The sequence below is a fragment of the Macaca nemestrina genome, chromosome X, assembly GCF_043159975.1.
Source record: "Macaca nemestrina isolate mMacNem1 chromosome X, mMacNem.hap1, whole genome shotgun sequence".
In the NCBI taxonomy this organism is placed as follows: domain Eukaryota; kingdom Metazoa; phylum Chordata; class Mammalia; order Primates; family Cercopithecidae; genus Macaca; species Macaca nemestrina.
In genome coordinates this window covers 132,782,490-132,799,874 of record NC_092145.1, presented here as the reverse complement: position 1 = coordinate 132,799,874, position 17,385 = coordinate 132,782,490, and the positions used below count along the sequence as shown (strand labels likewise).

General features: G+C 40.5%; 1 protein-coding gene across 2 annotated transcripts in view; it reads left to right on the top strand.

Annotated features, from left to right (window-relative positions):
• The first annotated feature begins 469 nt into the window (after window positions 1-469).
• Window positions 470-17,385, top strand: part of LOC105499117 (MAGE family member B10) — a 20,213-nt gene continuing 3,297 nt past the window's right edge. Inside the window, exons 1-2 of one of the 2 annotated variants that reach the window (XM_071088806.1) lie at window positions 470-548; window positions 15,259-15,407. In XM_071088806.1, coding sequence (XP_070944907.1) covers window positions 498-548; window positions 15,259-15,407 — 200 coding nt within the window. In that variant the 5' untranslated portion in view covers window positions 470-497. Of the gene's footprint in view, window positions 549-7,656; window positions 7,739-15,258; window positions 15,408-17,385 lie in introns of those variants that run through there. The other variant, XM_071088807.1, reaches the window with a different exon arrangement.

Here is a 17,385-nt window from a genome sequence, read left to right as displayed (position 1 = left end):
TCTTCTTTCTTCTATGAGTACGTAACATAGACAATTAAGAAAGGTAGGGAACAATTCATTCTACTTATAATTTGCATTGATTATCTTATGAAATTCTCTAAGATAATTGCATGCAACTTTTTCATTGGATTATATTCAAGAATATAGGGGAATACAAAGGTACTTAACTACTGAAAATTTGCATGACTTTCTGTCATAGGTTCTTGTCCTACTCTCTTCTCCATGATTTTGTTTTTTAATTTCAGGTACTGCACAATTTCAAACATTTACTCTTGTAAGAGAGGACAGTTTTACATGCCTGTGTGGTACTGCAAATATTACCGTTGAGTTCTGCATGCACATGGGAAGTAGTTTTACTAATTCCATGTCACAGTTATCTACCACTATAATGCTTGCTAGAATACCATCTCTCTGTATTTCAATATCATCAGGATTAACTTGCTGGCCCCAATGTTAATCAGAATGCTGATGCTGGTGGAGTTAGAGCTCTGGGCAAGATGACAGATTTGTTTCTATCACCAAAGAACAAGGACTTGCCTGAAGAACAGGTATAGTTTTAGTCAATCATTTTTATGCAGTTACACTTGATGTCTTTATGGTAATCTTGGAAGATAAAATTGGATTATATTTTTGAACTTTTAAGAAACTTTTCTACCTCAGTACACTATGAATACTGTTAAACGTCCTTCAGATTTAGTCTCAGCATCACTCCACGCTTAGGACTAGACCCTAAAAACCCAGACATAAGTAGACATGAGAAAAGAAATGTTTGGGCATTCCCCCACAGGATTATTAGTTTGAGGATGTTTGATGTCCTTGCTTCCTCTTGTATTACTCCTGTTCTCAGACCTAGAAATTCACAGAAAAGGCAAAACTAACATTTGCACTTAATTTCTAGGCAGTATGCTAAAAAAATATGGATGTTAAGATGGGTGCAGCACAACAACATGGCACAAGTATACATATGTAACAAACCTGCACGTTATGCACATGTACCCTAGAACTTAAAGTATAATAATAATAAAAAAATTAATTAATTTTAAAAAATAAATAAATAATAAATAATAAAAAAATTAAAACAAAAATGTTGATGATGGAATATCTAAGTTATAGATGATGAAAGTATTTACTTTCTTTTTAAAACTAATTCTATACTGCTAAATATCTCAACTCATCCCCAAGTCTAATTCTTGGAAACATATAGAAACTGGGTCAGTAATTGGTTAAAGCTTAAATAATGGGACAAAGATTAAGGAGGTGGTAAATATCAGGGCATGAGACACTGTCAATGAAGTAGTGTCCATAAAGGCACTGATTAGATAAGGATTTCAGGAATGGTGGTAGTATCAGAGAGTGAGTAAAAGGATGCATGCCTTCTGCACAAATTACTTGCCAAAATAATCTTAGATCTTAATAGCTGGTTTGTGATTGTAAAATCAATGTGAATATCAAAATATGATTTATATGAGAATAACCACATCAAATACATAGGTAAAGCACAGTAAAGCACAGCTATCAATCTAGTTGCCATTCTCAAAGAGGAATAGCCCATTTTGAGCAAAGTATCACTTATATGTGATATGAACAGCCAAAAAGCTAATCCTTCTAAGCAAGGCCTAGCCAATATACACATGGGTCACATACTATATCTCACTCTCTTTGGGGCTTATGCCTTGTAAGTGCTGTGCATAATTATTTTAGCCCACAGAAATGTGTTTATTCATGACAAGTTAATTATTATTTTTGTTTAAAATAACGTATTGAATATTTCTTATACTTTTGTGGTAATTATTCAGTAATAGGCTTCCATTATGGTTTTTTTTTTTTATTTGTTTGTTTGTTTTGTTTTGTTTTGAGATGGAGTCTCACTCTGTCGCCCAGGCTGGAATGCAGCGGCGCAATCTCGGCTCACTACAACCTCCGCCTCCCGGGTTCAAGTAATTCTCTGCCTCAGCCTCTTGAGTAGCTGGGATTACAGGCGCCCGCCACCATGCCCCACTAATTTTTGTATTTTCAGTAGAGACAGAGCTTGACCGTCTTGGCCAGGCTGGTCTTGAACTCCTGACATTGTGATCCACCCGCCTCGGCCTCCCAAAGTGCTAGGATTACAGGTGTGAGCCACCACTCCCGGCCCCATTATGGTATATGAATGGATGTTTATTAGTAACATTACATGGTTATGCCACCTATATGATTGTCTTATAATAGCTCTGGCCTCAAAAAGTTACTCACCTAGAACTTACTTAGCATTAATTACAAAGCACCATCACATTGTTATTTTTGTTATTGTGAAATTTGGAATTTGCTTAATTATGACCAACAATATTAGGAATCATTTATAGACTAAGCAATAAAGTGAGTCTTAAAACGTCTGAGATTTCAAAAATCAGTTGAATAATATACAATACTATCACAGTTATAGGAAATTGAAAATCTAGTGAAATTACTCAAATATTGGGCATCTACAAAGCTAAAAATAATTAAGTAATATTTGACCTATGCTTATTAACAAATTAAATAAAGTGGCTAATTAAGCATAACCCATATATAGCTTATTGGATATTTGTTTTCCTTAAAGTTCTTTGTGGTTCTATTCTGATACAATATGTGTATTATTATTATTGTGAAATAGTATTAATAGGACATATGCCAGAACCTAAATGTACATATGCATACATCTGTGTAACCAATCCCCAATCAAAATATAGAGTAAAATTTTAGTGCATCATAAAGGTCAATCACGTCTTTCACAATAGAACACCTCCACATCATCCCTCCTCTACAGTTTTGATTTCAACTGTACATTAGATTTGCTTGTTCCAGAATTTGTAATGGCTTTTTAAAGATGTAATTGGAATACAATAAACTACATACAATTTGATAAGTTTTGACATTTTGGTATTTCTATTCTGTTTCGCTGATCTATTTGCCTGTCTTTACAAAAATGCCACACTATCATGATTAATTTTATAATAAGTCTTGAGATTGGGTAGTATTAGTCCTCTTATTTTGCTCTTGTTTTGCAAAGTCGTTTTGGCTATTCTTGGTCGATTACATGTCCATATTAACTTTACAGTCAGTGTATTAACTTCTACAAAAATCCTTCTGGGATTTTGATTAAAGATAATTTGAGAACTGACATCTAAATCACCTTATTTTCCAATCCTTTATTTCATCTGTTTCCCATTACTGCATTGGCAGGAACCCCCATTATAATGTGGAATAAAAAGAGTGATAGCAGTTATTCTTATTTATTTTCCAATAGCCAATGTTTTTCTACTAAGTGTAATATTTGTTATAGATGTTGGTAGATATCCTTTATCTACTTTGATAACATATCTTTTTATCATGAATTAATGCTGATTTTTACAAAATACTTTTCTGTATCAATTTAGGTATGATTTTTCTCACAATATGTCAAGGCAATATGCCAGTCCTTGACCTGATTGGCCTCAGATCCATTTCTCACTCTTTCCTTGCTCTGTTCTCCAGTGTTCAGGAGATGATTGCAGGCTGCAATTCCTATGTTCTCAAATATTTGGCTGCCATCATGGTTCGGGTAACATAAGGCACCAGCAGGAGGTTAGTACAGTACAGGAGGACAGAAGCAGCTAAAATTTATTTTTTATTTTCTCTCTCTGCATTAGTTGCCTTCAACTGTCTTCTCCATGGCTCTCACCCTCATCATACTTTTCCACCTTAGTTCCAGATCCTGTTGACCCCAACTCCAAGGCTCCATTAACATTATCTCCTTTATTTGTTTCTACCCTAGAGACTGAAGAAAATTTCTTAAGCTGCCAAATATTGGCTTGCTCACCTCTCCCCTGTTTGGCTTCTCCATCACTTGAGTAACCAATTTCGTGCATCATATTCAACCTGACTTATGTATTTAAAGTAATTTCTGTTTTCCTGGATAATCTTTAACAGTTATACTCGGCTAATTACACTGATTGATTTTTCTAATGTGAGACCATTTCATTCATAGGAACGACTCAACTAGTCACTAGCAGTAAAATGTGTTCAAGTCTTTTATATTATATGTAACCAAAACAAAACACCCCTGGGAGACTGAAACCTCCTCTAAATAACTATGTCTCTCTTCTTCACATCATTCACCAAAATAATTTTTGCACTCACCAGCATTTGCACACACATATTCAAAAAATTCTAAGAGCATAAGGAATACAGAGATATATTCAGCTTGTAAAATAGTCAAGCACTGCACATAAAACTCTATAGCATTACCTGTGGGAAACTAATAAGGTGGTACACAAAGGGATATTTACAGCCTTAAATAAATTGATTAGAAAAAAACAGAATTATTTTAAACATGCAAAACTTCAAGAAGCTAGAGAAATAAAACCATATTTTACCCAAAGAAATAAAACATAGGAAATAACTAAGATAAATGCAGAAATGGCTAATTAAGACAGTGGAGCCTACTAACAAAAGCCTATTCTTTTAAAAGATTTATATAGGAGACAATTTTATAGACATCTTCATTACAAAAGAAAACTAAGTGATAGTAGTTTTAAAATACTGTACAAAATATAGGTGCAGAAGGAACTTGAATACCATAAGAAAACACTGTAAATATTAACAAATGATAGACAAGGGATGATTTCTACATAAAGATGTATTTCATCTAATGAAATCAGAAGGAATGGTAGAATTAGAAAAATTAACGTTTTGCAACCCCTAATTAATTAGTGGATAAATATACTAATTTTCCAAAGACTGCCAACATCAACAAAAAGGGAGACAAATATTCGGTCTCCCACATAATGGAAGTTACTTCCTTGTAATGAAAGTTCACATCACCTATGAAGTGATCTTTCCAAATAAAACAAGAGAGAGAATAAAAATTAAATTTTAATATGATAAAACCTCTACCAATTCAAAGAAATACAGAGAAGAATGACATTAATGTTGCACAAAGCAAAAGCTAGACCATGTGAAACTGAACAGAGCACAAGATCTGTTTTTTTGTAAAAACCAAGATTGCAGGGATAAAGAAGTAATGTATGTGTGTTGGGGGGAAGAATGTATAAATTAATGGTCATAAAATGCAATGATAATGATTAGATTTATTTGAACCCGGGTTCAAGAAAGAACACACTTAAATGATGTCAGTGGGTAAATGTGAAAATAACTGGACAGTTAATTACATGAAGGAGCTAACTTTTTAAGGTGGGATAGTGTTATCGGTTGATATTTCTGCCTTTAAAAACACATACTGAAATATTTAAAGATAAAATGATGTGATGTCTGGGATTTGTTTCACATTATTCCAGTGGCAGACATGGTGTTTTGTGTGAGTATAGATGAAGCCAGATTGTACATGTGTTGATGATTCTGAGTTCCAGGTATATTCTCTCTACAGTTGAATATATTTGAGAATTTCTACAATAAAAAGAATATATATAACCATTAAATTTGAAACCCCAAATGAAAACAGACCATTATTTAGGAAAATATGAATGGCCCAATTAATCCAAATAGAAATAAAAATCTGTAATTGAGAAATGCAAAATGAAACTGATCAAAGATCCAGCCACCCTCAAATATTTTGGGACCAGTTCTACCAAATAATCAGTGAAAAACTGACCATCTTATGTAAACACAAAAATAACCACCATCTTATGATGTTCAACTCATTTTCCCAGGCTAGCTTTCTTTGATTAAAAAAAAAAAAAAAAGCTGAGGATACCCTGGGTAAGGGGAGGGGAATAATTGAGCCAAGTCCACCCACACAGAGGCAAAGATCCTCAATAAACACATAGCAGGTCCAATATTGCAGTTAATTCAATGGAAAAAAAAAGTCTGCATCCATGAAATGTAAAGAAAATACAACATTAGGAAAAACTGCCTAAAATATTCCCACACTAACAGATTAGATTATTAATTAATTTTTTTTTTTTTTTGAGATGGGTCTTCCTCTGTCGCCCAGACTGGAGCAACCTCGACCTCCTTAGACTCAAGAGATCCTTGGGCTTCAGCCTCCAGAGTGGCTGGGACTACAGGCGCACGCCACCTTGCCCGTCTAATTTTTTTTTTTTTTAATTTTTTATAGTGACCGACTCCCACTATGTTGCCCAGGCTGGTGTCGATCTCTTGGGCTCCAGCAATCGTCATGTGTCAGCCTCCCAAGTAGCTGTGCTCGGCCGTTAGATTTTTTTTTAATGGGCATTTGATCATGTACTGAGGTACAGAAAAATTTTTCAAAACAAAAATTCAACACAAATGCCTGATAACATTCCACAAACTAACATCAGAAGATAATTTTTATTTCCTAAAACCTGTGGCAAACAAACTTAAATGTGAAATGCTAAATGTTGGACGCATTCTCATTAAAGCAAGGAACCAGACATAAATGTATGCTGAATACATGGCCAGAGGATAAGACTATAAAAACAAATGTAACTTGGAAATATTTAATAAAAATAGAAATTATTTGGTGAAAATGTGATCATTTTAGAAAATCCAAAGGAAAAACCACACCCGTTCCAAATGAATAAATGACTTCTGAAAAGTGGTGTATAAATCACTGTAGCAAAATCAAAAACCTTGCCGCACAAAGCAGTAGTATTAGAACATGCATATAACATATTTGGTGGAACAAATGAGATCACAATTAAAATGAATTTCACTGCACAATACAATGCAAAGTTAGATAAAGTCAAGAGATCCGGGTCTCAAAAACCTGTGTACACCTGTGGCTTCTCTATAGAAAGTAGATCCTTTAGAACAGAAAGTTCCCAATGTCTACATTTGGCCAGTGAAGAGACCCCATGGTCATATGCACTTACTCTGACATCTCAGAATCTGTCTTGGGCACCCTACCTTTTTGCTGCAGCCTCTCTTCTCCCGTCAACCCTGGTACGCAAACCCATTGTCCGTAAGGGTTTATGTTGCGAAACTGTCCAGGGCCTGTTTGGTGATTTTTTCCCCTAAGGAGCTTTTAGTCAATGAACTAGGAGCGAAAATACGAATCTACTTCCGAGAGGAGGACTTAATATTACTACTACTCCATAACAAAGAGGGCGCCACAGAAAAGTCACGCCACGCCGCCGTTGCTGGCAGCCCTGCGGGCCGTGGGCAGGATGCCCGGATGTCACGTACACTTCCGCTTCTGCCGTCCGTGGGAGGTGAGGTCTTGCAGTGCGGCGGTTGGTATCTGGTCAGCAGAGGAAGGCATCCAGGTCCTGCCGGGAGGTAAGGCAAAGACATTGAATAACATTTGAGGGGACCTCCTACCGCAAAAGAAAGAACGCCATGCCGTCCGGCCTCGGCCTTAAGCCGCAAAAGCCGTGGGCAGGGATCCTCTTAGGTACCGCACTCTGCATTATTTTTCTGGAGAGTCGGGGAAGTGATAGCATTGGACTAAGGTGTTGGCATCAAGCCACCCGAGATTGGGGTCTTAGAACCCTCCAGGAGTCAATAAAGGGTGATTATTTCCCTGAGGAGCCTTTAATGAATGAACTAGGAGTGAAAATATGGATTTACTTCCGAGAGGAGGAGTTAATATTACTACTACTCCATAACAAAGGGGGCGCCACAGAAAGTCGCGCCACAGAAAGTCACACCACGCCGCCCTTGCTGGCAGCCCTTCGGGCCGTGGGCAGGATGCCCGGATGTCATACACACTTCCGCTTCTGCCGTCCGTGGGAGGTGAGGCCTTGCATTGAGGCGGTTGATATCTGGTCAGCAGAGGAAGGCATCCAGGTCCTGCCAGGAGGTAAGGCAAAGACATTGAATAACATTTGAGGGGACCCCCTACCACAAAAGAAAGAATGCCATGCCGTCCGGCCTCTGCCTTAAGCCGCAAAAGCCGTGGGCAGGGATCCTCTTAGGTACGGCACTCTGGTTATTCTTCTGGAGAGTCAAGGAAGTGATAGCATTGGACTAAGGTGTTGGCATCAAGCCACCCGAGATTAGGGTCTTAGAACCCTCCAGGAGTCAATAAAGGGTGAGTTCCGTAAAACTCCCTTTCTGCCATAGCGGACGGGTGCCCACAGAACTCAGCCTCTGCTCTCAGGCCTGGGTGATCCTAAGTAGGAGTAGCTGGAATTTCCACCTTTAACCTCTCGGGGAGGTGAAGGTATTGGACCACGGTGTCTGCCTCGGGCAGCAGGGGAAGGAGCCCTATGCTCTGCCACATGTTAATGAAATGCCCCAGTGTGGGCTGTGAGGGAAGCTAGCCTCCCATAAATACGGCGGCCTTACAGAATCCTGCCCTTCATGTAAGTTCTGGGAGATCCCTGGCGTGGCTGTAAGGCCCCCGTGACCCCTTGCTTCATATTCTGGTGGTGGTCCTGGGGAAGGGTACAAACTAAGGCTAGCACATTCAGGTCAGCAGTGGGAAGAGTCTTCAGGGGTAACCAGGAGTTTAGTTTAGAATCCAGAGCAAAGACTGAGGGGACTTTCTTCCCCAGAACAAAGGGGACCCAACAGAATACCAGTACTATGAGCCTTGGTAGCCTTTCAGCATGACTCTCAGGCTAAGATATCCCTCATTTTATCCTTAGTGGTCACAGGATGATGAGGACATAGATTTGACAGGGCAGTCGATGGCAGGTCATTAGAGGGAGGTGACTCAGGCCCTTATGGAAGTCAAAGTGAGGACTGATGGGGCTAGGCACTGCCTCTGTGGTCAGCCTTGGGAAGGCCTGGGCAGATTTGTCATTCTGAATGCACCCCACCTCCTCCCTCCAACTGCATACTCTGGGATATCAGGTGAAAGAGGGCCTTTCTCTGATTGGTATAGGCCTCAAGTCCTCAGAGGGGAAGGTATGAGGCTGTCAAGGTGAGGAGTCATTAGGAGGAACCTGAATTTCCGAAGAAAAGAGGATTCATAGAGTCCTAAGAGTGCTGTCATTCCTGATAGGGGTCCCTGAGGAAGATACATCTGAGGCCTCCCTAATATCTTTATCAGGAGTGTCAGGGATGTGAAGGCCTTGCTTGGATGGGATAGGTTTCAGGTAAGCAAAAGGAGGGCAATCAGACCCTCCAAGAAGCAAAAGTAAAGACTGAGTGAGGGCTGAAAACTAATTACCTCAAGATAAAGAGGGTCTCACCGATCTCTGCATTGCTGCCATTCTACAATGTCCCTCTGCAAATGTGGTCACATGAGATACCCCCTCAATTCCTTGTCTGGGGAGTCAAGGATGTGAGCGCTTTGGAATGAGGGAGTCAGCATCAAAACAGTTAAGCAGTGAGATAACAGGTCCTGCCAGAAGTCAAGGTGATGGCCCTGAATGTGAATTGAAAGAAACATCATCTACCCCAGAAAAAAAGGAAGCTCCATGGAGTCTGGACCTGCCAGTCACTGTATCAGTCCCAGTAAGATGCAGGTAAGACTGGCAGGCTTCAGTCTAGTTACTTCCACTGATTCCTCAGGGGAAGGGCCCATCAGAGAAGAGTTGCCTCATAGGATCCTTGAACCATGCTCTCAAAGAAACCTACAGAAACAACTTCCATAAAGTCAAAGTGATATCTTCCTGCTGGAGGATCACACTGTCTTTCCTTGAGGTCACTTCATCACCTGCCATCTGTCTCACACTACTACTTGTCTCTGAGCAGAGTCATCATGGCTCGGGGTCAGAAAAGTAAGCTCTGTGCCCATGAGAAATGCTGCCAGGCCCGAGAAGAGCCCAAGGATGTGGAAGGCGCTCAAGTCACTGTAGCAGAGGAAGAAGAGTCCCTCACTTCATCTCCTCATTTCAAAGATAGTCCTGAGAGGTCATCTGCTGTCAAAACACCCAGCAATGAGCAAGAGCCTGGGAGAGCTCTAGCCACCACCACTGCTGCAGCTGTTTCATGCACAGCATCTATTGAAGGCATCGACAGCCAAGTTGAGGAAAGGTCAAATGCCTCACAGGCCCAGGCTACCACTGGGCAGTGGCCCAGAGGCCCTATAGATAAGAAGATCGCTATGTTAATGCATTACCTGCTGTACAAGTATAAAATACAAGAGCCTGTTACAAAGGCAAATATGCTGAAAAATGTAATCCAGACATACAAGAGCCACTTCCCTGAGATGCTGAGGAGAGCTTCTGATCACCTGGAGTTGGTCTTTGGCCTTGACGTGAAAGAAGTGGATCCCAACAAGAGCGTCTATGTCCTTGTCAACAAATTAGAATTAGGCCATGATACAAGACTGAATCCTAACAGAAGTTTGCCCAAGACTGGCCTGCTGATGACCATCCTGAGTGTGATCTTCAGCCAGGGGAATTGTGCCCCTGAAGAGGAAGTCTGGAAGGTGCTAAATATGATGGGGGTATACTAGAGGCAGGAGCACTTCATCTATGGAGAGCCCAGGAACCTCCTCACCAACCTCCTCACCAAAGATTTAGTGCAAGAGCAGTAGCTGGAGTATCGGGAAGTGCCCAACAGCAGTTCTCCAAGCTATGAATTCCTGTGGGGTCCACAAGCCTTTGCTGAAACCAGCAAGATGAAAGTCCTAGAGTTTTTGGCCAAGATCCATGGTACAGTCCCCAGTGCCTTCCCATCCCATTATGAAGAGGCTTTGGAAAAATGTGGAAGAGAGATCCCAAGCCAGAATTGCAGCCAGGACCTGTACTGCTGCCATGGCCAGTGTGCGTTCCAAGGCCATGTCCAGCAGCCTTGCCTGCCCCAAGTGAAGGCTGAGGAAAATGCTTTACTGTGTTTTTGAAGAGGACAGTCAGTGTTTCACTAGTGGAGGGTTGGCTGTGTCTCGTTATAACACAGTACATAACGTGTTCTGGGTAACTTGGATATTTGTTTAAACGTTGTTCGTTTTAATAGAAGGTTAAAGTAGCTTAAGAATCCAAGATTATTAGTGATAATAAGTCATACATTTATTGATGTTTGTGAGGTTTTAGAGTAGAGTTTTACTATTTTATAGAAAAAAAACAGGAAAAGTTCCATCCTATTTAGTGATCTCCAACAAGATAACATAGTAGTGGATTAGTCATTTCCTTGGAAATATTTTTTTAAAAAGCAGTAAAATAGTTGGAATGAAGAAATAGAGGGAAAATGTAGAAGATGATAAATGCTTGCATTCCCTTATGTTTAGTCTGCTCTGTAAAATTAAGAGATAGATACTTAGATATTATTAGTTTATTCAACCATGTAGGAGAAGCTACATCATAATAAAACTGACTTCTTGCACACTGGCTCACTTATTTCTCAAACATTACTTGGGCATTTGTTCTTTGGAGGGTACTGGGAATGTCAGGATAAATAAGACCCAAGCACACGCACTGAATTTTAAAATCTAAGAGCAGCTGTCATGTAAGGAAGATGGTGAGATATACCCTAAGTAAAGGATGAGTAAGAGAAGGTGGGAAGATCCAGATCAGAGCAGTCAAGTGAAAGTATCCTGAGGCAAGTGGGTTTGGGGCCTTAGGAAACTGCAAACCCTTCAGTGTCAGTCAATTTTGTTAGTCTGGATGGTGGGTTGGTTGAGGCTGTGGGAGTAGTGAGCAGGGGCCAGATCCTCAAAAAGACTAATGCCTGGAATGAAGAACTGCTTTTAGCAGTTATTTTGAGGTAATAGATAAACCAGAAGTAATTGTAAGACGGGAATGGAAGGCGTCTTGCATCCTTTTCCAGTGTCATTTTTCCAGTGCAGTTGGGCACAGTCCACAAACTATGTTTTATGCACATCAACTCCAGGGACCTTCTGAGAAACAAGAGTGATATTACTTGACATGAATGTGCTCAAAAGCCATTGTGCTGGCATTATTTGCTCTGGCCTGGGGAAACAAAGCCCACTAAACCCACTTAATTAAAAGGGCTTTTTTAAAAAATTGTACTTTAAGTTCCTGGATACATGTGCAGAATGTGCAGGTTTGTTACATAGGTACTCGTGTGCCATGGTGGTTTGCTGCACCTATTGACCCATCATCTAGGTTCCCTCTTCCTGCCCCTCACACCCCAACAGGACCTGGTGTGTGTTGTTCCTAAAAGGGCATTTTTATTAGGTTGTCTTTAGTATCATTTGGCAAACTCAAGTGAGGGCTAGATTTTTGATGCGAGTGAAAGAAATGAAAATAGGGGTGGTTTGGATGGAAGGATAGTTGAAGGGATGGAAGAAATTAGTCTTTGACATAAATTATAGGAGTCTTAAATTGAATCCAACTGGGGAGGACTACCCCACACCCACAATAAATAAGAAATCCTCAAATTTGCATAGTAAATAACTGAGTTTTACTTGCTAAGCGGCATTTTTGGCTGATTTGTGTGCTGTATCATAGAGTGCTGCATATTTTCAGACATCTCTTGCTTTAAAAACAATCACAGAGATTTTGATAGGACCTGGGGTCAAACTAATAATAGTAACAAATGCTAGTTATTAAATATGCAGTAAATTCTAGGCACTGTGCCCAGAGTTTTCATACATTACATATAACCCAGAAATCCTACAAGGCAAGGCTTATCAGGGTCACTTCACGTAAAGCCTGAGCCTCATAGAGCTTTGCAATTTTCCTGACTTCATGTGGTTCATAAGTGTCAAAATTAGAACCATAGTCTGAATTTGTTTAGAACCCACATTGTTCCACTCCTTCCTGCATGAAGCAGATGTTCTGTCTTTTAATTCATTTCTCTTCTCACTACTGCACCGTCTCTCTAGGCAATAAAAAGAAGGAACCTGTGGCCAGTGTACTAAATCCAGATATAATAAATAATGGAGAAAATGAGAATTGAACACCATTTGGAGACTGCCTGTGGGCCTCATTTTCGTAGGGTCCATCCACCCCTAGCTCCAGGGTTCTTTGGGAGCTGATTTTGCCCAGGTGCTGGCACATGGGACCAGATCCAGCACTTCCCAAATTACACTGTTCTTTCCTTGAGTCAGCCCCTGTGAGTCCTTGTGCCCAAATCTGGATCCTTACCTGCTGTCCAGCTCTTCCCTGCTTCCTTCCATGAAGGCTGCACCCTGCTCCCTATGGGAAAGGAAGCCCAGAATAACCTTCCTTCCCTTCTCCTGACTCAGAGCATTCCAACTCCCTGCAGATGTCCTCTGTTTTGTCACATTGCTCACTTGGAACTTCTCTGATAACAGCCCCTTCCATGTAATTGTTTACTTTGGCAGTGAACACTACATACCTACTCATCTGCTCTGGGTAATTCCGCCACACTCAAGATTTTTTCCGAGTCTACCTGTGAGTCAAGTCAGACTTGGAACAGAATCTAACCTTGAAAGATAACTCTGAAGTTAGAGAGGAGGTTTAGAAAGCAGATGAAGTTAGAAAGAGAGGAGAATGTAATCTGGTGACTTATTTGAGACTGGCACTGAATCTATACACTAATAAGTGAGCTTAACTGAATGGTAAAGTATCAAAGCCTCTGTCTCAAGTGGTGGATAAGGAAAGACCTAGGAAATGACTGTGTATCAACCATGTCCAGAAATTGGATTCCTATAAATCCTGGTATACTAGGAGCATATAGTAGATTTCTATGCTGACATAACAAATGCCATACAGTAAGACACTTTAAATAACATATTGATTATAACACCCTTCTGTAGGTGAGAAGTATGGGTTGGTTCTGCTGGTTTCTTTGCTCCGGGTTACACAGGCCCAAATCAAGCTGTCAAAGCCTGACAATAAGTGTGTCTTATTGGGACACACTATGAAGAATCCCATTTCAGGCTTATTCAGGTCATTCTATTAGGAACCCAGTTCTTAGTGGTTGTAAGAAGAGTGAGGAGTAAGTCCTCTTTCTGGCTATCAGTTGGAGCTGCTATATTTTCTCCAGGCCTGTCTCTGGTCTTTGCGTGTGGGCCTCTACTTTTGAGTCAGACTTGGGACATTGAACCTGTCTCATTCTTGGAATTTCTCTAACTTCTCTCTCTGCCTCCAGATGGAGAAACATCTCTGCTTGTAAGGGCTCGTATAATTAGATTTGGCCCATGTAGGCAATCCAGTGTAATCTCCCTATTTTCAGGTTGGTTTCATAATTTTAATTATATTTGCAAAGTGCCTTTGGCCATGTAACATAACATATTCATGGGTTTCAGGAATGAGGATACGTGAAGCTTCGTGGAGCAATTATTCAGTCTCCCACAGAGGTAGAATATGTCTCTCTGGCAGACATGCCAGCTTTGATAAGAAAAGAAAAAACATAATTCGCTATCATTCTCTTGATTCTTGTCTGTATCTGCCCCAAGGGAAAATCCTGGTTTTTCATTGCACCTAAAGGCACCTGTACATGTGCTTAAGTGTATATGTTCATCAGGTGGTGGGTAGCAGAGACTCACAAGTTATGTTTTCATCAAAAGAAAGAAGAAATTTTTCAGTCTCTTGAGATCATAGAGGTCATTGAAAAGGTCAGTGCAGAAAGGTGTTGTTGAGTGCAGCGGGGTGAACCCTCCTTGCTGAGATTTACAGGATTGTTTTGAAAATTAGTGTGATTCTGGATTTGAAATTACCTGTCACATATAGACATTAGGAAATGTTGTTTAGCAAAGATATTTGATATTCTCAGAAACTCCTCCAAGACTTAAGAAGGCTGTTGTCATAACAAATTTATATTAGTAGCTTTTATTGAGCATGTACTGTTGTAATAGTTAATTGGACAGACTGCAAGTGCTCATCCACTTTGTGTCTTGCTTTCCATCCTTGGTTCATATGGAGACTACATTGCCAGTCCACTTGTAGTTTGGAAAGGTCATGTGACTACCCCCCCTTGACACTGAAATATGAACAGTAGCATGCTTTTTCCCTTTCAGATCAAAGTGTTTGAGAGCCAGTCTGCCACCTCCATGATTTCTCTTCCATGCTGAGATATGGAGCCACAGTATAGAAGCAGCATGGATCCCTGGGACACCTGACAGCAAAAAACCCCTATTAATTCATGTCAAAATTTATTTGCATAAGAGATAAACTTTTAGTGTGTTAAGCCATTCAGATTTCAGCCTTTTCCCATTGCATCTCATACATACTTTTTCTGTATAATACACAACTACTAATTCCATTGTTATTATTATTTAAATATTTTAACTACCAAGAAAATAGTGCATGTATTCTTGTTGCCAAAAATTCTAATACGGATAAATCAAAATTTCACTTCCTTACTATGTCCCTCCAAAATTCAATCCCTCCTCAAATGTAACCACATTTTTAAAATCCTGCATGTAGTATTTCTAAATGTATTATAGGCTTTTTCTTATATACATGTGCAACAAAAATACACTGTGAGGGTTTTTTTGTTTGTTTGCTCTTTTTTCTTCTTAATTTTTATTTACTTATTTATTTTTTTTTTTTTTAGAGACGGTGCCTCGCTCTGTTGCCCAGACTGGAGTGCAGTGGTGTGATCATAACTCAGTACAGCCTAGAAGTCCTGAACTCAAGCAATCCTCCCGCCTCAGCCTTTCAAGTAGCTAGGAGTACAGTTGGGAGCCACCGTGCCTGTTCATTGTGAGTTTTAAATATACATTGATAACTGTTTACATATTGCTCCACAATATGCACCTAAGGATAACTGTTTACATATTGCTCCACGATATGCCTTAGAATTTTGATATTTCAATAACACATTTCTTTTTACTTTGAGAAGAAAGGATTTACTCGGAATGACAAGGTTCTAGGAAATGTGCCTTAACAAGAAAACCTCAATTAGTAAAGGACATTAGGAAAACTAGGTACTAGAACAATTTCCAGAATCCACAAGAGAGATCATAAGCTGAATAAAGTCCAGAGAATTCAGGGCATGAGGTAGTCAGGGATCTGTATCCAGAGTTCAGCCATGGGGTAGCAATGGGACCAGAAGGAGTAAAGGTGAGGAAACTGGTGGTGTCTTGGACAACTTTTCTGAATAGGCTTGGCAATCTCTGAATCATCATTATCAGCATGAAGTTGTAGGCTGAGCTGCCCAGAGGCATGCTCTGCTAGAGTCTTCCCTTCCCACTTCTCAGGCAGAGTGTGGCTTGCTCCCCTGCATCACCCAGTTATGATATTAATTGATTCTGGGAGAGCTACATCTCTTCAATACTCTGGTGGTTCATTGCACCCTTTCCAGTGTAGCAGGGTTGAGAGTTGTCTTGATGCCTGATAAGAAAGAGTGTATGTGGCCCTTGGGTATGTGGCCCCCTTGAGTATGTGGTGCTCCCACCACTGAGGTTGAAGCTGTGCAAATGGATGTGATTGATGATTAATGACATTTAAAACAGGGCAAGTAGTACCAATGAGTAGTGGCATAGTGTAGATTCAAGGAGGGGGGAATTGGAGGAGGGATTTCCTGAGACTAACTACCTCAATGACTCTGTAACTAAAAGGCTGAGTGTGCATATGTCTTTAAAAAAGGGTCCAGATATTATCCTCAGCTCCAAATACTTCCTACCATCACTGACTTCTTTGCAGAACAGAGAGTGGATTTTTTGTTGCTGTGTCTGGTGGCCTTTGTTGCCACCAAACACTGTTGTAGGGTGCTGGTTTTCAAGGCAAGTATTTCCAGAGTAGATGGAGAACCATTGTAGATGCTGCAGTTCCTTATTGAATTGACTGCAGGTAACAAGTATAGGTTGAGTCCAAATCTCTATCTTCATTACTGTTATAACCCTGACTTGATTCCAATCAACTGAAAATTTTTATAAAGGTGATTCTGCACTAGCCATTTGCAAAGTTATCAGATGATCTGTAGTAATATTTACATCACTTCTCACTGTGAGGTAGGGGCATTGGGCCAGGTGTTATTCTCAGATCCACAGAGGGAGGAGTCCCAGACTAAAAGGAATAAAAATGAAGACCCTGATGAAGTTTTGAAAGAGTCACCCACTCCATAACAGACTGCTCAGCACAGAGACCACCCCTGCTGTTAATGTTTCTAAGCCAATGCCTTGATGTTAGGCCCAGAAGCCTCCTCAGTTCACCCTCTGTAGTCCAGGGATATAGGACTGTGGGGTGAGGTGGTTGGGGACGAGGCTTTTTTTTTAAAGCCGAATAACTCAGAACAGGAGGAGGAGGAGTCATACGTCCCCCGGAGTCAATGAAAGACCACTATGCAACTTCTGTCAGAATTCCCCATTCCCACAAAACACAAGCCACCCCCTTACTTCTAAGAGCTGCACCCCTGCTCTCAACACTAGGTCCCATATGGGGGTGGCTAGAATTGGCTTCCCCAACTTCTGACTCTAACTTCTCAGAAGAATGAAGGCATTAGTCTGAGCAGGGTAGCCTCAAATCAGCAGAAAAGAGAGTTCCAGAGATTTCCAGGTCCTGTCAGGAGTTAACAACCTTAAGTGAGATCTGAGGACACTATTTATACCAGAAGAGAGAAGGGCCAACAGAATCCCAGCCCTGTGTAAGCCCTGGGAGGCCCTGGACAGGGATCCTCTGATGTAGTGCCCTTTGAATTCCCAGGATCCTGGGAGGTGACAGCATTGAACCACGCTTTGGC